The sequence below is a fragment of the Leptopilina boulardi genome, unplaced genomic scaffold (assembly GCF_019393585.1).
Source record: "Leptopilina boulardi isolate dan_hultmark-lab unplaced genomic scaffold, ZJU_Lbou_2.1 LbouV2_285, whole genome shotgun sequence".
NCBI lineage: Eukaryota > Metazoa > Arthropoda > Insecta > Hymenoptera > Figitidae > Leptopilina > Leptopilina boulardi.
The window spans coordinates 234,552-255,304 of NW_026137846.1; the positions used below are offsets into that span (position 1 = coordinate 234,552).

General features: G+C 34.7%; 1 protein-coding gene across 5 annotated transcripts in view; it reads left to right on the forward strand.

Moving 5' to 3' along the window:
- The window catches only part of LOC127282164 (arfGAP with SH3 domain, ANK repeat and PH domain-containing protein), a 527,240-nt gene that overhangs the window by 234,412 nt on the left and 272,075 nt on the right, over window positions 1–20,753 (forward strand). For all 5 annotated transcript variants that reach the window (XR_007843154.1, XR_007843155.1, XM_051306275.1 and 2 more), the window contains exon 8: window positions 18,795–19,059. Coding sequence is in view for 3 of the 5 variants with exons in the window: in XM_051306275.1 (XP_051162232.1) it covers window positions 18,795–19,059 (265 nt within the window). In the remaining 2 variants the exon portion in view is untranslated. The remainder of the gene's footprint in view (window positions 1–18,794; window positions 19,060–20,753) is intronic.

Here is a 20,753-nt window from a genome sequence, read left to right on the forward strand (position 1 = left end):
GGAATTGTCGAACCAAATCTCGTCGCTTAAGATACCATTGATCCATAATGGTATCAAAGGCATCGATCATCTCTTCGTCATCCTCACTCATCCTGGACAATGCATCCGGGACTTGGTTCAATGCACCTCTCCTGTGAATGATTTCAAAATCCCACACCTGCATTTCCAGGGCCCATCTCGCTAGTCGACCACTCGGGTCCTTCAAGTTTCTGAGCCACTTTAGGGCACTGTGATCTGTGATCACCTTAAACTTGTATCCCTCGATATACGGTCGCAACTTCTTAATCGCCCACAACAACGCTAAACACTCCTTCTCCGTGACGCTATAATTCCGTTCTGCCCCTGTCAGAACACGGCTGATATACATCACCGGATGTTCACCGTCGTCAAACTCCTGAGTCAACACAGCTCCAATAGCAAAATTACTCGCATCGCATTGGATGGTGAATGTCTTACTAAAGTCAGGACGGGCCAACACTGGCGCTGTCGTAAGTTTGTCCTTCAACTTGTCGAAAGCCTCTTGTTGCTCCTCGCCCCATTCCCAGTCTCGACTCTTCTTGAGCAATTTAAGAAGAGGTATCTTGATTTCGCTATCGTTTTGGATAAATCTCGAATACCACCCCACCATGCCCAAAAATCTCCGGAGTTGTTTGACGTTCTTTGGCGCTGGATAGTTTCTCACCGGCTCGGTTTTTTCGGGGTCTGGTCGCAATCCTTCATTGTCGAGAAGATACCCCAAATAGGTAACCCTAGAGCACCCAAACTCACATTTCTCTGGGTTAACCACAAATCCCGCGTCTGCCAGCTTCTTCAAAACTATCTCCAGCCATTTCACGTGTTCGTCGAAAGTATCTGTCACAATTATTATATCGTCGAGATAACCAAACACGTGAGGTTCAAATTCCGGTCCGAAAAGAGCATCAATTACTCGTTGAAAAGTCAGCGGCGCGTTAGTCAAGCCGAATGGCATTCGTCGATATTGCCACAGTCCTGAGCCGGGGATGGCAAAGGCCGTGTACTTTCTGCTCTCTTCTGCCATTGGAATTTGGTGATATGCCAATTTCAAATCGATCTTCGACAAGTATCGCGCCTTCCTCAACTTGTCGAGTATGGAGTCTATCGTCGGAATTAAATAGGCGTCCTTGACGGTAACCTTGTTGACATCCCTATAGTCCATACACATTCGAAAATCTCCATTCCCTTTTCTGGCAATCACCGGTGCACTCCTCCAGTCGCTACTTGATGGTTCGATCACGCCTTGCCCATGTAGTTGAATCATGTGTCCTTGAGCCCACGTGATCATAATAGGTGACATGCGTCTCTGTTGATGCTGTACTGGTGTCTCGTCTGTAACCCTTATATGATGTTCTGTCAGATTTGTCACCCCCAGTACGTCAGATTCTGGAAGAACCAGTCGGTTCACCATTTCTTGAATGATCTCTCTTTGTTTGTCCGTCAACGCAGAGATTCCAGCGCATTCAGCGTAGATCGACTCATCACTCTCAATCCCATCCTTGACGCCAAAAACATGCCAGTCGCCATTGAAAACTCTCCATAACCCCATTCCCAATTGTACCTCCATATTCCAGGCTTTACAGAAATCCACACCCAAAATTATGTCTTGTACTACTGAACTAAGGACCTTGACGCTAAATGGTTGAGAATGGCCATCCACCTCGATGTTCAAATTCAACAATCCAGCTGTCTCAGTTACTCCTCCAATGGCGCTTCTTATCGATGTATTGCAAGGCTGGATGCGGCTCTTATAAGGCTCTGCCACTCTGTCGCTAATCACCGAGATCATCGCTCCAGGGTCGAAAAGTGCCTCATAAGATTTGTCGCCAATGGTCATTCGAAAGAAATAACGATTTTCCATTTGTGTGAATACTCTCCACTCATTTGGCGTTTTGGTACCTGTGTCGCAAATTTAAATGAATTATCTTCATTTAATTCGTCAGTACCAATTCTTTCATCACTCTGTTTGAGTGGTCCCTTCCCACTCTGTTGCCCACTATAGGATGCACCCTCGTTGATGGGGAAAAAATTTAACCCTCTTGGTTTACTCTCCTTTTCCCCTGAACCTTCTCCAACCCTGGTCGCTACCCCGTCGTTAAGAATCGGTTTTAATGATTCTTCAGTGGGTTGGAGGGGGGTACAGACCCGCTCTGTGCCCCCCATTGTCCGTTTCCCAAAGCGGCCCTCACTTGGACGCAATTCGGACAATTAAGGAAATTCACGCCAGGTGATCGACAAACAAGGCATGACTCGACCTGGACTCTAGCTGGGCACTGTGCCGCGAAATGACCACGCTGTTGACAAACAAAGCATGTCCTCATGGGGCATTCCGAAACTTTGTGTCCGACCATTTGACATGTGAAACATGCCCCCACAAATGGCTTCGACCCGCCCGTCGCAATTTGTGTTGTATGTCCAGTGTTTCCAACTCCTTGTTTTGGTGGAAATTGGCGCTTGCCTTTCCCAGCGGCCACTGTCGCAAAAGTAGGGTTAGAAGCCCGTATCGGAGTCGCGGATGGCTGAGGACTTGATTGCTTAATTGCATTCACCTCTGTAGTCCCTTTCTCAGAATCAGTCTTCTTTGTCTTCTTCGACTTTTTCCCCTTACTCTTCTTGTCGACCACCTTCTCTACCTCACTACCCGTCGCTGACTCGTCTTCTAAAGCCGCTATCTTCTTGGTGTCTTTAGAGGAAGATGGCTTTTTCTCATCCTTTTTCGCACCCTTATATGCCGCGGCGGGAAAACGCATTTTCTCTTTAGGGGGAGGGGGAACGTATCTGTCGTCGAGATCTTGAACCTTTTCGAACTGTCGCAAATTTCTCTCTAATTTCGAGAGTGATTCTAACCCCGATGAATCAACTTGTTTCCGATAAGTGGGGGTAAGTCCCTTATAAGCAATTTTAACCTGTTCCCTGGTCGACAATGGTTTCCTAAGGTGCCCCATTATCAGTCGCAAACTGGTTATATAAGAGGATATTTTCTCCCCTTTCGCTTGAGTCCTACTCCTCATCTCGTCTATCACTTCGTCGTCATCAATGGTCGTTAAATACTCTCGTCGAAAAGCTTTTTTGAATGACCTCCACGAACTAATTTCTTTACGAATTGTGCGGAACCACCTACTCGCATTACCCTTAAAAATGCTGGGGAGTGTTTGGAGGAGATCTTCGTCGCTTATCATGGCGCAATCTCGGCAGTCTTCTATTCTCTCCAGGAATTCTTCGGGATCTTCTCGCTCTTCACCCGAGAACTTAATATCCCAATCTTTAAGAGTCCTATTGATTTGAGTTAATCGAGAAGCTACACGATAGTCTCTTCGCCTCTAAGTCCTGTCGCTAACGTCAGTCTCGTTGTCAGTCGAAGAATTTTCAAAGAGTGTCCTCCTAGCATCAATCCGTTGAGTATTCCGAGAAGTAGGTCTTCGGCTGGAATCCCTACGTCTCTGACGATCCCCTTCCCTAGTCGAGAATCCGTCGCTAACTTCCGATCTCATTCTACTATTGTCGCTACCTAACTCACTGGGTTCACTCTTTACTCCAGAACCCCTTTCTCTCTTGATGTATGTGCGCCTACTGTCACATACTTCTCCACTCCTGTTCCTGTTCTCGCCTACTGTCCGGGGGGTTGGGTTAGGGATGGTGTTGGGACTCTCTCCTCCTGATTGGTCCTGATTAACAGAAGTTATTTCATCCCCTTCCCCAGTCGCAAATTCTACTGGATTTTGAGATGGCCGGTGGAAATTGCTATTATCCTCCACATTCTGACCCATTCTAGCCATTAAATGGTTATTAATACGGATCAGCTGTTGTAGTTCTGGACTCAGGGTAAACTTGGCTACAGACTGTAGCAAGCTAATCACCCCGGGCGACATCGTCGCTGAAACCCTCATTGACGGGGCAGAATTCACGGTGGTCGTTGGCGCAGAGTTCATAGAATGAACGGCTGACATTCGTGGTGGGGAATTCGTGGGGATCGACGCTGTGGACATCACCGGTGGTGATTGTGGAAGGGGCGGTGGAGGGGTTGGAAAGTCATCGGTGGTCGGACTTGGTCTGCTGTGCGATGATTCACTTCCCCCCCTTTTTCTAATGGCTCCTTTACTTTGTCGGTCTCCCAAATATCCCAAGTCACGAATCGACCGTGAATTTTTCTCCTCGTCGCTACTCGGATAAAACTCGCCTCCTCTTTTAAGATTTACGTTGGGCAATAAACTCTCTTCCGTGAATGCCTCAAACTGAAAAACTTTGACTGAGTTCCCCTTATCGTACTCGTCGCAAAAGGGCACGTCAGTTTCTGGGGGGAGCGCGAGTTTCAATTCTGCCCGAAACAATCGTTCGCGCAGAACTTGTAACGAGCCACTAATGCATAGTTGATTAGTCAACAGGCTCGTTACCACTTGTCCTACCGGCATTCCTAAAATCACTTGCCACAATTCCTTCGCCTGTGGAATTGTTAACAAGAGACGCATTCTTTCTTTGTAGAAATGCATTCGTTCAATTGCCTCTGCCATCTTGAACGTTCGAAAAAAAATTTAATTGTCGTAAAACACAAAAAAAAAATTTTTTTTTTAAAGGGGGCCCGTTCCCTACTAGATACGGCACTGGTCAATAAATAGAAATTCCACTAAATAATCGAGTCGCCACAAAGAAAATTTTTCTCCCTTAAAAATTTTCACGCAAAATTGTAAATTAATTTTTTGAAGGGCCCGTCGATCCGTTGACACGGCCCTGGTCAATAATTTTTATACACTTGCTTGACTAGTCGCAAAGGAAAATTTTACTCCCTAAAATTTTTCACTTATTTTGGAATTCTAGAAATAGGGGTGCCAATTTTACAGGTACGGCCCTGACAATTAAATTGAAATTAACACCACTTGACTTTTCGCAAAAAAAAATAAATTGTCGCAAAAATTAATCTGTCGCAAAAATTAAATTTAATAAAATTTATAATTTTTGGGGCCCGCTCACTATTAGTTACGGCACTGGTCACTCGTAAAATTCAATTTTATAACCGGGTCGTCATTAAGAGAATTTTTCCCATTAAAAATTCTCACGTAAAATGCCAATTAATTTTTGATAGGGCCCGTCGGTCCGTTGACACGGCCCTGGTAAACAAAAAGAAAATTCAACAATTACTTGACTTGTCGTTAAGGAAATTTTACCCACTAAAATTTCCAATTATAATTAAAGAAATTTTTAAAGATGACCGTCGCGATAATAATACGGTCCTGGATTAATTTTTGTTTATTTAACAATTCTCTTTTTTAAAAGTCACACTAATCGACACTCAAATTTATTCCACACGTTTCATTTAAAATTTTCAATTTCTCCACTCATTGAAAATTTTACAAGTCGCAAGATTCCCTACTGCGCAAGTCACAAGTGTTTGAAATTTCTATCTTCTTCCAAGTCGAGAAGCATGGGTCTCAAATTCAAACACCGAGATATCACGTAATACGCATGCGCGACGAATCACATGGTATGGCACAATTAATACGCCGGCCACGTGGGAAGCAATTATTAATAATAAATAATTTTTTCAAAATTTAATCACGTACAAAAATCCAGAAAAATTCACTGATTCCGAGAAAAATCGATTCGTCAAAATCGGTCGAGAAATGTCTCTGAAATTAATTCTTGAAAATTTCTACACGTGACTATGGCGGACGCTATGCATATTAAATTTACCTGGGAACACTCGCGAAATTTTCTCACTTTATTTGCCCGAACACAACTCCTCAACCATGTCGCAAATTACAAATTTCAGGGCAGAAACAATAAATTCATTACATGAAAAAATTACAATAAGCAACAAAATATTTTCTGTCGAAAATATTAAGTCGAGAATGGCACAAAAATCAAGTCACAAAAAATTTGTCGTGTCTCAAAGTTTCTCAACGAGGCCCCACGTTGGGCGCCAATTTTTATAACGAAATTATTTAATTAATTAATGTTATTAATTAATAATCCCCTTTAATTGTTACAAAAGAAAACCCAACGTGATAATTGTTAGACGCCAGCCAATTTTTAAATGGAATTGGCAAACCAGAAAAATCACGAAATAACCCCAAAACTCAAAATTAATCAATTAAATCTCAGAGGAGATTCTGTCGAGAACGAAAGTCGCAAAAAGGGACACGACCCTTGAGACCCGACACAACAAAATTGGACTTACCCACGTCGACAAATTCGGCTCACAAATTTCCTTTTGGTCTGTCCTCTCAGCTGATGTCGGGAAGACGCCGGCAAGGGAAAAATGGCCAAATACACAAAATAAACACAACTCTCCTTGAACACTTTATTAATACAATAAATCGAGCCTCCGCCCGACAATTGAACAATAATTGTCTCCAATCACAAAACACGCCACTCCTCTACACAACTTAACACAACTCAAAAATACAAACGCAAAAATGTCGACGACTCAACACACGCTCTCTGTGTACTTCTCAAATTGATTTCTCTTCTCTCGATCCCTTCGTCTCCGTCTCGTTCCGTAGTTGGCCGCCGTGATGGCGCCACGTCCCGGACGCCTGCTCTGCCTTATCCCTCAAACCCCATTACGCGCGAAACTCATCCCCAGTCAAACTTACCTTGTGACGAATTACTTCGTCACAGTTTAAATAAATAATGTTTATGAAATTTTCCTACGAAAAGTCTCCCAGTATGTTCCAAACAAAATATGTACAGGGACAGCCCTGGAAAAGTAGTTGGGTGGTATGACGTAGGCACCCGACAATGTAAAGGATGATAGAAGGGGAAATTTCAGGCAGATCCGTCATTGTGGAGGATTAACTTTATCATAATAAGAAGGACATACTTTATACCCACGGAGTATGACATTATAGTCAGCCTAAAGGGAAGATCCGGGACGAAATTCCATTGCCGGTCAGATATACGGGGACGAGTCGGCAGCGAATCGTGAATCTCCCTACCTGCTTAAAGTCTTGCAACCTGCGTTTTGGCCACGCCTACTTTCCTTCTCCAACCATCGCAAATTGCAAAAATTTAAGCACCAAAAAGGATGAAAAGTCAATAATACAAATAAACATTATCATCCGGAATTTGGTAAAATGATATTGAGAGCAGTATAACAGCTTGCATTTGAAATTTGACTGTGTTCATTTGTATTATTAACTATTGAATTTCTGTATTAAAAGTAATATTAATTATTTGTATTATACATCATTTTCACTTTGATTAAATCAACAATTATTTCTAATTAAGTGTCTCTATTAAATGCATTTTAAAAGAATAAATCTAAATAATATTAATTTATACATAGTAAAAACTAACTATTTTGTAAATTATATATGGGGTAAAATTCCTGTAGCGTACTAAGTGAAAAAAAAGTTGATCGGATCGGGCTATAACTTGCACATACTTAGCCATACTTAACCTCTAGAGGGCCGGGGTGGCCACTATAGTGGCTAAAGACATAATTTATTTTAAATATCATAAAACATGTAGCTCTAAGGATTTTCAGTTACTGAGACTGATTTCAAATTAACAATTATAAAATTCAAAATGGCGGACATAAAATGGCGGACAACCATTCATAGTATAATAACCAAAGTATGATAAAAGTGATTACCATAATTTCAAAGTTTCTGCAACTAATTTAGAAATTTGTAATATGTTTAGAAAGCATAGGAAATATTCTTAGATACACTCCATGTAAATTTATAGCGTTTATGGTTACAACCATACATTGTAGAATAACCAAAGTATGATAAAAGTAATTATATTTTATTTAGAATGATTCGAAGCGTTTTAGAAATTTATATAGGTATAGAATAAAAAGGAAAAATTCTAAGATACATTCCAAGAGACTCTATGGTTTTTATGGTTACAACCATACACTGTACAATATTCCAAGTATGATACATATAATTATATTCGAATTATAATGATCCGAAGTGCTTTAGAATTCTTTTGTAGGTACAGAATGCAAAAAAAATATTCTCAGATACACTCCAACGAAATCTATGGTGTTTATGGTTGCAACCATACATAGTACAATAACCAAAGTATGATACAAATAATTATTTTCGTTTTAGAGTGCTTCCAAGCGCTTTAGAACATTTTTATAGGTACAGAATGCACAGCAAATATTTTTAGATTCATTGGATGTAAATCTATGGTGTTTATGGTTACAACCATACACCGTACAATAGTCCAATTGTGATACAAGTGATCATTTTCAATTTAGACTGATTCCAATTATTATAGAGTTTTTTCACAGTTACAAAATAAACAGGAAATAAACTCAGATACATTCCAAACTAATCTATGGTGTTTACGGTTGCAACCATACATTGTACCATAGTCCAAATATGATACAAATGATAATATTCGAATTACAATAATTCTAAGTGCTTTAGAATTCTTTTGTAGGTACAGAATGCATAAAAAATATTCTCAGATACTCTCCAACGAAATCTATGGTGTTTATGGTTACAACCATACATTGTACAATAGACAAAGGAATACACAAATAATTATTTTTGATTTAGAGTGATTCCAAGCGCTTTAGAACATTTTTATAGGTACAGAATGCACAGCAAATATTTTTAGATTCATTGGATGTAAATCTATGGTGTTTATGGTTACAACTATACACCGTACAATAGTCAAAGTGTGATAAAAGTGATCACTTGCAATTTAGACTGATTCTACGTACTATCGAATTTTTTATAGGAACACAATAAACAGGAAATAATCTCAGATACATTCCAAAATAATCTATGGTGTTTATGGTTGCAACCATACATAGTACAATAGTCCAACTATGATGCATATGATTTTATTCGAATTACAATGATTCTAAGTGCTTTAGAATTCTTTTGTAGGTACAGAATGCATAAAAAATATTCTCAGATACACTCCAACGAAATCTACGGTGTTTATGGTTACAACCATACATAGTACAATAGACAAAGTATTATACAAATAATTATTTTCGATTTAGAGTGATTCCAAATCCTTTAGAATTTTTAAAATATGTGGGGAATGCGTAGAGATTATTCTCAGATACTTTTTGCGTGTATATATTGTGCTGATAGTGGCAACCATGTTTTTTACAATAACCCAATTATGATACAACTGAATCTTTTCGATTTAGAATAATGCCAAGTTCTTCAGAATATTTTTTTAGTATCAGAATGAAGTGGAAATAGTTTTAGAAACGTTTCAATCGAATGAATGTTGTTTATGGTAACAACCATACATTGTACAATAGCTCAATTATGAAACAAGTGATTATTTTCGATTTAGAGTGACTCTAGGTGATTAGAATTTTATATATGCCTAGATAGCATTGGAAATATTCTTAGATACGTCTGAAGGGAATCAAAGTTGTATATGGTACTTCTGTTTGATAGTATTAGGCTTTTCGTCCCTCTTATATTTATGTGGAACCGTTTTGTTTCTGAAATGTGTTTTATTATTTTTATCTTACAAAAGTTGTTGTATCTTGAATCGTGTAAGTTTGATAACCGCAAGCTTTAGGAAATCTAATGACAGAAGTTTTGAAATTATTGGCATATACTTGATGGCGGACGAATTTCTGAAATGTTGATCATATTTTTCAGAATCTCATAACTTTCCTTTGGCATTACCCGGGACTAACGACGTGGACGTAGAAAGTTATGTAGCCCCATATTTTTTTTGTTTTTTTTTGTATTTTTTAATGATTTTTAAATAAAAATAAATTAATAAATGATTAAATAAAAAAGAGGAATTAAAAAATGCATGCTTTCGAAGAAGAGTTAGTTACTCGAGTACCTCTTTTGTATGATACTCTTCGAAGCACGGAGTAACGCATAATGCAGTTTTACAAGTTGAACAGTTATATTTAGTTATTCGTCTAATTTTTCTAATAGAGCACAAATAGCAGCGTCGATTAGTATCACCTAAAGCAGGAAAATGACGTCCTATCAGTCGAGAGTGTCCAGAAAGTCGAGGTATGGTGACGTTGCGATTTGTTTCCAGAATTGATCTAACAATTTGCAATCGAAATTCTGGAAATGACATGTAGGGATTATTCATTTTATACAAAGCATGAGCAGCAGTGAGTGACAAATCCATCAAATGAAAGGCTACCTTGCGGTACCATTTCATTGTCTTTCGGATAGATTCTGTCAATGCCAACTGCCTGTCAATGTTGTCAATGCCACCCATATTCTTATTGTAATCAACAACGCAACTTGGTTTTACAATATCTTCGTTGGTACGATAGTTTTTTTTCCCAGTCGCACAGAAATGAAGTTCGTGAACTGTGGTAATCATGTAGACTTCTTTTTTGTCCATCCATTTGATGAAAAGCCAGCTAAGAGTATGGGCAGCCTCTACTTCACCCCGATTTAGTTTTTTTTGCAATTTGGGTAAACCTTTTCGATTTGCCTTGACCGTTCCGCAGAGTCCCGTATCGCGATTGTGCAAGAATTCTGCCAACATAGGGGATGAATACCAGTTGTCTACATACACAACATGGCCTTTATGAAAATACGGTTTCAAGAAATGAGCAACAATGTCACCAGTAATTCCCAAGCCAAACTTATTATAATCAATATTTGCGTCTGTATATATGATGAAATTCAGTATGAAACCTGTTTGACAATCTACTAATTCAAAAATTTTTATTCCGAAACGATTCCTTTTCAATGGCAGATATTGCTTGAATCTCAGTCTACCTTTCCACAACAGGAGACTCTCATCAATACACAAATTTTTTCCCGGAATGATTGTATTTGCAAACTTACCTTGAAGATAATCCACAAGTGGTTTCACTTTTTTTAGAGGATGGTCTGAGACATCTTCATTATTTTGAAAATGTAAATATTTCAAAATTTGTAAATATCGATTTCTGGTCATCACTTCTCTGAATATTGGAGTTGATATCAAAGTATCAATACTCCAATAATCTTTAAGGTTTCCTTTTCGAACGTGTCCCATTAAAATTGTGAGGGCAAAAAATTTTCGTAATTCCTCCACTGTCAGAGGTGTCCAATCTTTCATTTTGGTACGATGGCATTCAGGATTTTGAGTTTCATAACGATTTGTTTCTGTTACTATCTCTTGAAGCAAAGGTTTATCAAAAAACCACTCAAAGTAATCAACCGGGTTATTACCTGTCAAAGTAATGTTATCTGAAATTTTTGATGTCCCAATAAAATCTTTGATAGATGGATAGAAATGAGTATCATGAAAAACATCTGAAGCAGACCAATAATCGGGATCTTCGAAATTCAAATCCGTTATGTCAAAATTAGCAGCATCTATTTCTTCTGGTTCAGATTCACCACTGCTCCAATTCCCCCGCTCCTCCATACTTCAACATGTGATAAAAATAAATATCAAATAATTCAACAATAATTGTACACAATTGTATAACGAGGAAGAGTTGTCTAGAATTTTAAAAAAGTACAAAAGCAAATCAGCAAACAATTAAGTTTTCATAGAAAAAAACAATTCACATACTGCTGGAGAGGTTTTCAACAGTATTTTACTTACAGCTAGTAAAGCAGTTGAATATCTAAGAACTCCGTTTCTCAACTGTCTATGTACAGTTCTTGTAGTAAAACAGTTTAATGTCTAGGAGTGCAGCTTTTCAAGTGTTTTTTAATTTTTTTTTAGTAAAACTGTATAAATTTTACGTACGATGTTTATCAACTGTGTTTATAAAAGTTACTGGTGACATTGTTGCTCATTTCTTGAAACCGTATTTTCATAAAGGCCATGTTGTGTATGTAGACAACTGGTATTCATCCCCTATGTTGGCAGAATTCTTGCACAATCGCGATACGGGACTCTGCGGAACGGTCAAGGCAAATCGAAAAGGTTTACCCAAATTGCAAAAAAAACTAAATCGGGGTGAAGTAGAGGCTGCCCATACTCTTAGCTGGCTTTTCATCAAATGGATGGACAAAAAAGAAGTCTACATGATTACCACAGTTCACGAACTTCATTTCTGTGCGACTGGGAAAAAAAACTATCGTACCAACGAAGATATTGTAAAACCAAGTTGCGTTGTTGATTACGAATATGGGTGGCATTGACAACATTGACAGGCAGTTGGCATTGACAGAATCTATCCGAAAGACAATGAAATGGTACCGCAAGGTAGCCTTTCATTTGATGGATTTGTTACTCACTGCTGCTCATGCTTTGTATAAAATGAATAATCCCTACATGTCATTTCCAGAATTTCGATTGCAAATTGTTAGATCAATTCTGGAAACAAATCGCAACGTCACCATACCTCGACTTTCTGGACACTCTCGACTGATAGGACGTCATTTTCCTGCTTTAGGTGATACTAATCGACGCTGCTATTTGTGCTCTATTAGAAAAATTAGACGAATAACTAAATATAACTGTTCAACTTGTAAAACTGCATTATGCGTTACTCCGTGCTTCGAAGAGTATCATACAAAAGAGGTACTCGAGTAACTAACTCTTCTTCGAAAGCATGCATTTTTTAATTCCTCTTTTTTATTTAATCATTTATTAATTTATTTTTATTTAAAAATCATTAAAAAATACAAAAAAAAACAAAAAAAATATGGGGCTACATAACTTTCTACGTCCACGTCGTTAGTCCCGGGTAATGCCAAAGGAAAGTTATGAGATTCTGAAAAATATGATCAACATTTCAGAAATTCGTCCGCCATCAAGTATATGCCAATAATTTCAAAACTTCTGTCATTAGATTTCCTAAAGCTTGCGGTTATCAAACTTACACGATTCAAGATACAACAACTTTTGTAAGATAAAAATAATAAAACACATTTCAGAAACAAAACGGTTCCACATAAATATAAGAGGGACGAAAAGCCTAATACTATCAAACAGAAGTACCATATACAACTTTGATTCCCTTCAGACGTATCTAAGAATATTTCCAATGCTATCTAGGCATATATAAAATTCTAATCACCTAGAGTCACTCTAAATCGAAAATAATCACTTGTTTCATAATTGAGCTATTGTACAATGTATGGTTGTTACCATAAACAACATTCATTCGATTGAAACGTTTCTAAAACTATTTCCACTTCATTCTGATACTAAAAAAATATTCTGAAGAACTTGGCATTATTCTAAATCGAAAAGATTCAGTTGTATCATAATTGGGTTATTGTAAAAAACATGGTTGCCACTATCAGCACAATATATACACGCAAAAAGTATCTGAGAATAATCTCTACGCATTCCCCACATATTTTAAAAATTCTAAAGGATTTGGAATCACTCTAAACCGAAAATAATTATTTGTATAATACTTTGTCTATTGTACTATGTATGGTTGTAACCATAAACACCGTAGATTTCGTTGGAGTGTATCTGAGAATATTTTTTATGCATTCTGTACCTACAAAAGAATTCTAAAGCACTTAGAATCATTGTAATTCGAATAAAATCATATGCATCATAGTTGGACTATTGTACTATGTATGGTTGCAACCATAAACACCATAGATTATTTTGGAATGTATCTGAGATTATTTCCTGTTTATTGTGTTCCTATAAAAAATTCGATAGTACGTAGAATCAGTCTAAATTGCAAGTGATCACTTTTATCACACTTTGACTATTGTACGGTGTATGGTTGTAACCATAAACACCATAGATTTACATCCAATGAATCTAAAAATATTTGCTGTGCATTCTGTACCTATAAAAATGTTCTAAAGCGCTTGGAATCACTCTAAATCAAAAATAATTATTTATGTATTCCTTTGTCTATTGTACAATGTATGGTTGTAACCATAAACACCATAGATTTCGTTGGAGAGTATCTGAGAATATTTTTTATGCATTCTGTACCTACAAAAGAATTCTAAAGCACTTAGAATTATTGTAATTCGAATATTATCATTTGTATCATATTTGGACTATGGTACAATGTATGGTTGCAACCGTAAACACCATAGATTAGTTTGGAATGTATCTGAGTTTATTTCCTGTTTATTTTGTAACTGTGAAAAAACTCTATAATAATTGGAATCAGTCTAAATTGAAAATGATCACTTGTATCACAATTGGACTATTGTACGGTGTATGGTTGTAACCATAAACACCATAGATTTACATCCAATGAATCTAAAAATATTTGCTGTGCATTCTGTACCTATAAAAATGTTCTAAAGCGCTTGGAAGCACTCTAAAACGAAAATAATTATTTGTATCATACTTTGGTTATTGTACTATGTATGGTTGCAACCATAAACACCATAGATTTCGTTGGAGTGTATCTGAGAATATTTTTTTTGCATTCTGTACCTACAAAAGAATTCTAAAGCACTTCGGATCATTATAATTCGAATATAATTATATGTATCATACTTGGAATATTGTACAGTGTATGGTTGTAACCATAAACACCATAGATTATTTTGGAAAGTATCTGAGATTATTTCCTGTTTATTGTGTTCCTATAAAAAATTCGATAGTACGTAGAATCAGTCTAAATTGCAAGTGATCACTTTTATCACACTTTGACTATTGTACGGTGTATGGTTGTAACCATAAACACCATAGATTTACATCCAATGAATCTAAAAATATTTGCTGTGCATTCTGTACCTATAAAAATGTTCTAAAGCGCTTGGAATCACTCTAAATCAAAAATAATTATTTGTGTATTCCTTTGTCTATTGTACAATGTATGGTTGTAACCATAAACACCATAGATTTCGTTGGAGAGTATCTGAGAATATTTTTTATGCATTCTGTACCTACAAAAGAATTCTAAAGCACTTAGAATTATTGTAATTCGAATATTATCATTTGTATCATATTTGGACTATGGTACAATGTATGGTTGCAACCGTAAACACCATAGATTAGTTTGGAATGTATCTGAGTTTATTTCCTGTTTATTTTGTAACTGTGAAAAAACTCTATAATAATTGGAATCAGTCTAAATTGAAAATGATCACTTGTATCACAATTGGACTATTGTACGGTGTATGGTTGTAACCATAAACACCATAGATTTACATCCAATGAATCTAAAAATATTTGCTGTGCATTCTGTACCTATAAAAATGTTCTAAAGCGCTTGGAAGCACTCTAAAACGAAAATAATTATTTGTATCATACTTTGGTTATTGTACTATGTATGGTTGCAACCATAAACACCATAGATTTCGTTGGAGTGTATCTGAGAATATTTTTTTTGCATTCTGTACCTACAAAAGAATTCTAAAGCACTTCGGATCATTATAATTCGAATATAATTATATGTATCATACTTGGAATATTGTACAGTGTATGGTTGTAACCATAAAAACCATAGAGTCTCTTGGAATGTATCTTAGAATTTTTCCTTTTTATTCTATACCTATATAAATTTCTAAAACGCTTCGAATCATTCTAAATAAAATATAATTACTTTTATCATACTTTGGTTATTCTACAATGTATGGTTGTAACCATAAACGCTATAAATTTACATGGAGTGTATCTAAGAATATTTCCTATGCTTTCTAAACATATTACAAATTTCTAAATTAGTTGCAGAAACTTTGAAATTATGGTAATCACTTTTATCATACTTTGGTTATTATACTATGAATGGTTGTCCGCCATTTTATGTCCGCCATTTTGAATTTTATAATTGTTAATTTGAAATCAGTCTCAGTAACTGAAAATCCTTAGAGCTACATGTTTTATGATATTTAAAATAAATTATGTCTTTAGCCACTATAGTGGCCACCCCGGCCCTCTAGAGGTTAATAAATTTTAGTGCCTGAAGCAAAAACAAAATTTTTTCCCCTAAAAATTTTTCTTTAACTTTATTACTTTTACAATATTATTATTAATTAAAATTTATTTTTATAACAATTTTCAAATTAAAGTAAAACTAAAATCATATCTTTTTAAAACGTTGAAATAACTTTCTAATATGCATTAGGTCGTTTAAACTATTACTTTTTAAAAGTTTTATATTTACAAAAAAATGTTTTACATAAAAATCCGACAAAAGTATCACAAACTATTTCTACTACAATCTGGATGCTAAAAAACTTAGCAAGAGTTTTTTTCAATTTTTGAGCTAAAGGGATGACGTTTTTTTATGGGGGGGGGTTGAGAAGGGTTGGTTTTCGCTTATATTTATTGGGAGTAATATTAATTGCATTTAGCGAAAGGCTTCATTTTAAACAAGTCATCAGAAGAAATATTGAAATTATAAAAATTAGTACTTATGTATGAAGGTTGATATTTGCAAAACAGGGTGCTTTTTAGGGGTGGTTTGGGGTCAAAATTTTCGATTGTAAAATAAAGTATAAATATATATATATATATTTGTAATTTTTGAAGTTTAAGAAATTTACCGCCCAGAGATAGGTTAGTTTTTGCATTAAGGGTTGTTTTTAAGAGTGTTTTTAAAATTCCTTAAGGGTAAAATAATGTACACAATTTATGTGTTATTAAATCTATCAAATATACACTAAAAATTTGTATCCTAATTGCATTTGCTTGAAAGAATCGGTTTTATAAAGTAAATTTTAAGAAATTTGTTTAAATAATCAAAAATTTGTTATTAAAAAAAATCCTGACGTGATGGAGACAAACGGACAACGAATTTGAATTCAGCGACCAAAAATGTTTTAGGATTACATACTCCGGTTCCGTGAGAGTAAAAAAAAATTTTTGTGGTCCTGTGTAATTATTTAAATGTCAACTTCAATAGCAGTGCTAATACCAACAGAACATTTTCGAAAAAAAATTTTTTTCGACGTGTCCTTTTTTTCTACGAAACGAGCGATATATAGTCAAAGACAATACAATAGGGAGCAAAAACGTCTTTCAAAAAGATTTTATCATGCTCCTAGTGTTAGAAAAATCCAAAGTGAACACACTTTCGTTCCGATTGCTGATAAAAGATTATAAGTTAAACGTTAATCAGAACACTATTAAAGTAGAGAGATTTCCAAATACTCAGTTTAACAAATTTTATTAACATATTGTATTCTATCGGCCGTTTTGAACCAGCTATTTTGAATTTTTGAAAACTGACATCGAATTCCTTATCAGTTCATTTAAAATTTTTGTTTTCGTTTGACTTTATGTTCTTATATCTTCCGTTAGAGATATTCAAATCTTAGTAGTACTTACAGTGCCGCTCAGCAGATTTTGCCCACCTTTGAGAATTTTACGCTTGGCGAAAAGTTTTATATTTCGGTTGCTAATAAAGATATAATAATGAGTGAGGACTTTTTTGAAAGCTTATATCTTCTACTTTTATGATATCTAAAACAGACATTAAAAAAAATTTTTTTTTATTGTTTAATTGCTCAAAATAAAAATCCAAAATTTCCGGTTTTTTTTGTAATTTTAAAATCGCTGCAGTTTTTAAACAAGTCATCACATTTTAATCGTTGATAAGCCATTTGAAAGCTAATTTTATCACCTTTAAAATCATTCCTTGTAAACTTTAATACGATAATTTGTAACAAAGATATGGACAATTGTTTAAAAAAACTGCACTTTTTTTCAACTAGTCATAACTCAAGAACGATTGATTTTTGAAAAAAATTGTTCAGAAGAAAAATGTGCCTTTTTATGTATAAAATTAGAAAAAAAATTTTTTTTTACATATTTTGAGTTTTTTTGAAAAACAAAATTTTTTAAATTACTAATAAGTCGAGAACGGTTAGCTTTTGAAAAAATTCTTAATATAAAAAATATTATATTAAGAATTTTTTTCAAAAGCTAACCGTTCTCGACTTATTAGTAATTTAAAAAATTTTGTTTTTCAAAAAAAACTCAAAATATGTAAAAAAAAATTTTTTTTTTTAATTCGAAATATTTTTTTTCTAATTCTATACATAAAAATAGGCATTTTTTATCTTGAAAATTTTTTTCTAAAGCTAACCGTTCTCGACTTATTACTAATTACAAAAAGTGCTGATTTTCAAAAAAATCAAAATATGTCAAAAAAAAAAAAAAATTTTTTTTTATGTCTAAATATTTTTTTTCTAATTTTATACATAAACAGGCACATTTTTCTTCTCAACAATTTTTTTCAAAAATCAATCGTTCTTGAGTTATGACTAGTTGAAAAAAGTGCAGTTTTTTTAAACAATTGTCCATATCTTTGTTACAAATTATCGTATTAAAGTTTACAAGGAATGATTTTAAAGGTGATAAAATTAGCTTTCAAATGGCTTATCAACGATTAAAATGTGATGACTGGTTTAAAAACTGCAGCGATTTTAAAATTACAAAAAAAACCGGAAATTTTGGATTTTTATTTTGAGCAATTAAACAATAAAAAAAAAATTTTTTTAATGTCTGTTTTAGATATCATAAAAGTAGAAGATATAAGCTTTCAAAAAAGTCCTCACTCATTATTATATCTTTATTAGCAACCGAAATATAAAACTTTTCGCCAAGCGTAAAATTCTCAAAGGTGGGCAAAATCTGCTGAGCGGCACTGTACTTACAAGCTATTTGTCGTCTGCTTTTTATTTTAAATAACAATTTGATTGTTGTAATTGTATTTTTCACTTATATACAACGTCTTACTTTGAGCGCCTTATCATTAAAAACGATTCAATAGATTTTTGGAAGCAGCCTAGTCTCGGTTGACGTAGAACATCCTTGCAATTACCTGACGTGATGGAGATATACGGGAAAAAGATTCGGATTCAGCAGCCAAAAATGTTTTAGGATTACATATTCCTGTTCACTGAGTCGAAAAAAAATTGTTGTGGTCCTGTGTTATTAATTTTAATCTTACAAATAATTATTATTAATTTTACTTTCAGTTAAATGCTAATGCAAATCTGGGGTATTCTTTACATCAACTTCAAGGCGATAAACAACATGGAGTTACTCGTTCAGGACATCTTTTAAAAAAAAGTGATGGAAAAATGAGACGAGTTTGGCAGAAAAGAAGGTGTGCCATTCAAGCAGAGGGCTTTTTAGACATCTGTCATGCAGACGAAAATAAACCTCCAACTAGAGTAAATTTATTAACATGCCAGATAAAAGTGGTACCTGATGACAAAAAAGGTTTTGACCTTATAAGCTGTAAGTAAACACTAAAATCTTTCATAATAATTTATTATAAAATTAGATCTGGTATAGATTGATGAGAATAAGACGGGAAGGAATTAGGGTATATGTTTGGATGGATAAAATAAAACGTGTTGAATAAAAAGATACAGGAAGTGTGGTCAAAGTTGGATTGGCGAATAAGTGGAAGATGAAAAGAGAAGAGGTCGAAAAGTTGGAAGAAAACAGAAACGTGAAAGGTACATGGAAACTATGATTTAGGTGAATAAATAAAGAAATAGAGGAAAATGAAGTGTAGGGTGTTCAAAAAGTAAAGAATCTTGCAAATATCTCGAAAAATACGCATTTCCGTGAAAAATGTTTAACACAAAATTTGTTCCCAACAAAAAGATCCACATTTTTGAAACTAAAACATTGGGCCCGGGACCCAACAGTGAAAAAAGAAGTATCACGAAGATGCGTACTTTTCGAGATATTTGCAAGTTTCCATACTTTTTGAATACTCTGTATATATTGTGGAGATAATTGAATGGAGAGTTTAATAGGTTTTTTTCGTTGCCGTATAAAGTGTACACTTTTACACTTTATGCTATGAATCGATTAGTTAGTTTTGATGTTTTTGCAATTTTTAGAACATGGGCTGTATCGTACTATTTTTTGCTAATTGTTTATAATAATTTATTGCAAAAAACTGTGTTTTGTAAATCTTTTTTCTTTTTTATTTCTATAATTACAATGTAGATTAAATTTGTGGACCGTTATCACATGATAATTAAAAATATATAAATTTTTATTAAAGAATTGGATTTTTTAATACAAAAAAATATAGTTTTGTTCACTAAATCTAGTGTAGAATTTTTATTTTTCATCCGATTGTGCTAGAACCTAGAAAATGTGTTTTTTTAGATTCAGCAAAATTTCCCGAAAGAAAAAAATCCAAAATATGTTTTTCTTACTCAAAAAACACCTATTAATCTAAAAAGAATGTTTCGTTCGATTGGCAAAAAAAGTTTTAAATTTGTAAACCTGTGTAATTAACCCAGCGTAATGCAATGGTACGTAAAAGGTAATTACATAATTGAATTATTAAAAAATGTTTATATAAACCCGTTTCCCTTACCGTAAAACGGGGTTATTTCGCTCATTGCGGGTAAATTCGCTCACCCACTTTTATGCTTTATTTCAGCTTTAAAATAAAGTTTAATACCTTTATTACCAGGTAAAAATGTTAAATTTGTTAATAGAAATACTAAATTTTAGTTTAAATCAAATTTAAAGCAAAAAAATGGGTGAGCGACTTTACCCGCACTGAGCGAAATAACCCCGTTTTACGGTACTTTAAGGTACTTATATTTGAGGAATAAAAAGCCGGATGTTAATATGGCCTGGGTGTAGCAAGTATGAATTGAATTTAAGGTACCTTTTTGAAATTGACGGAAGTTTCAAATGAGGAAGGAAAGTCAAATTAAATTAATTAGGCACAAGTAACGTAAAATACACTTTAATGATAGAACGTCCAACAGCCTTCCGGCAAGATGAAAAAGACTCACGTGAGTCCCTCCGAAATCGCTTTATAAAATTAACATGGATTCAGATAATCCAAAAGTAAAATATATCGTTGGAAAGGTAAAAACACAAGCTTTTAGCGCATGTAAACATAAAGTTCATAAATTAAAATCCCTAGGCTAGGGAATTCAAAGAAAAAGGAC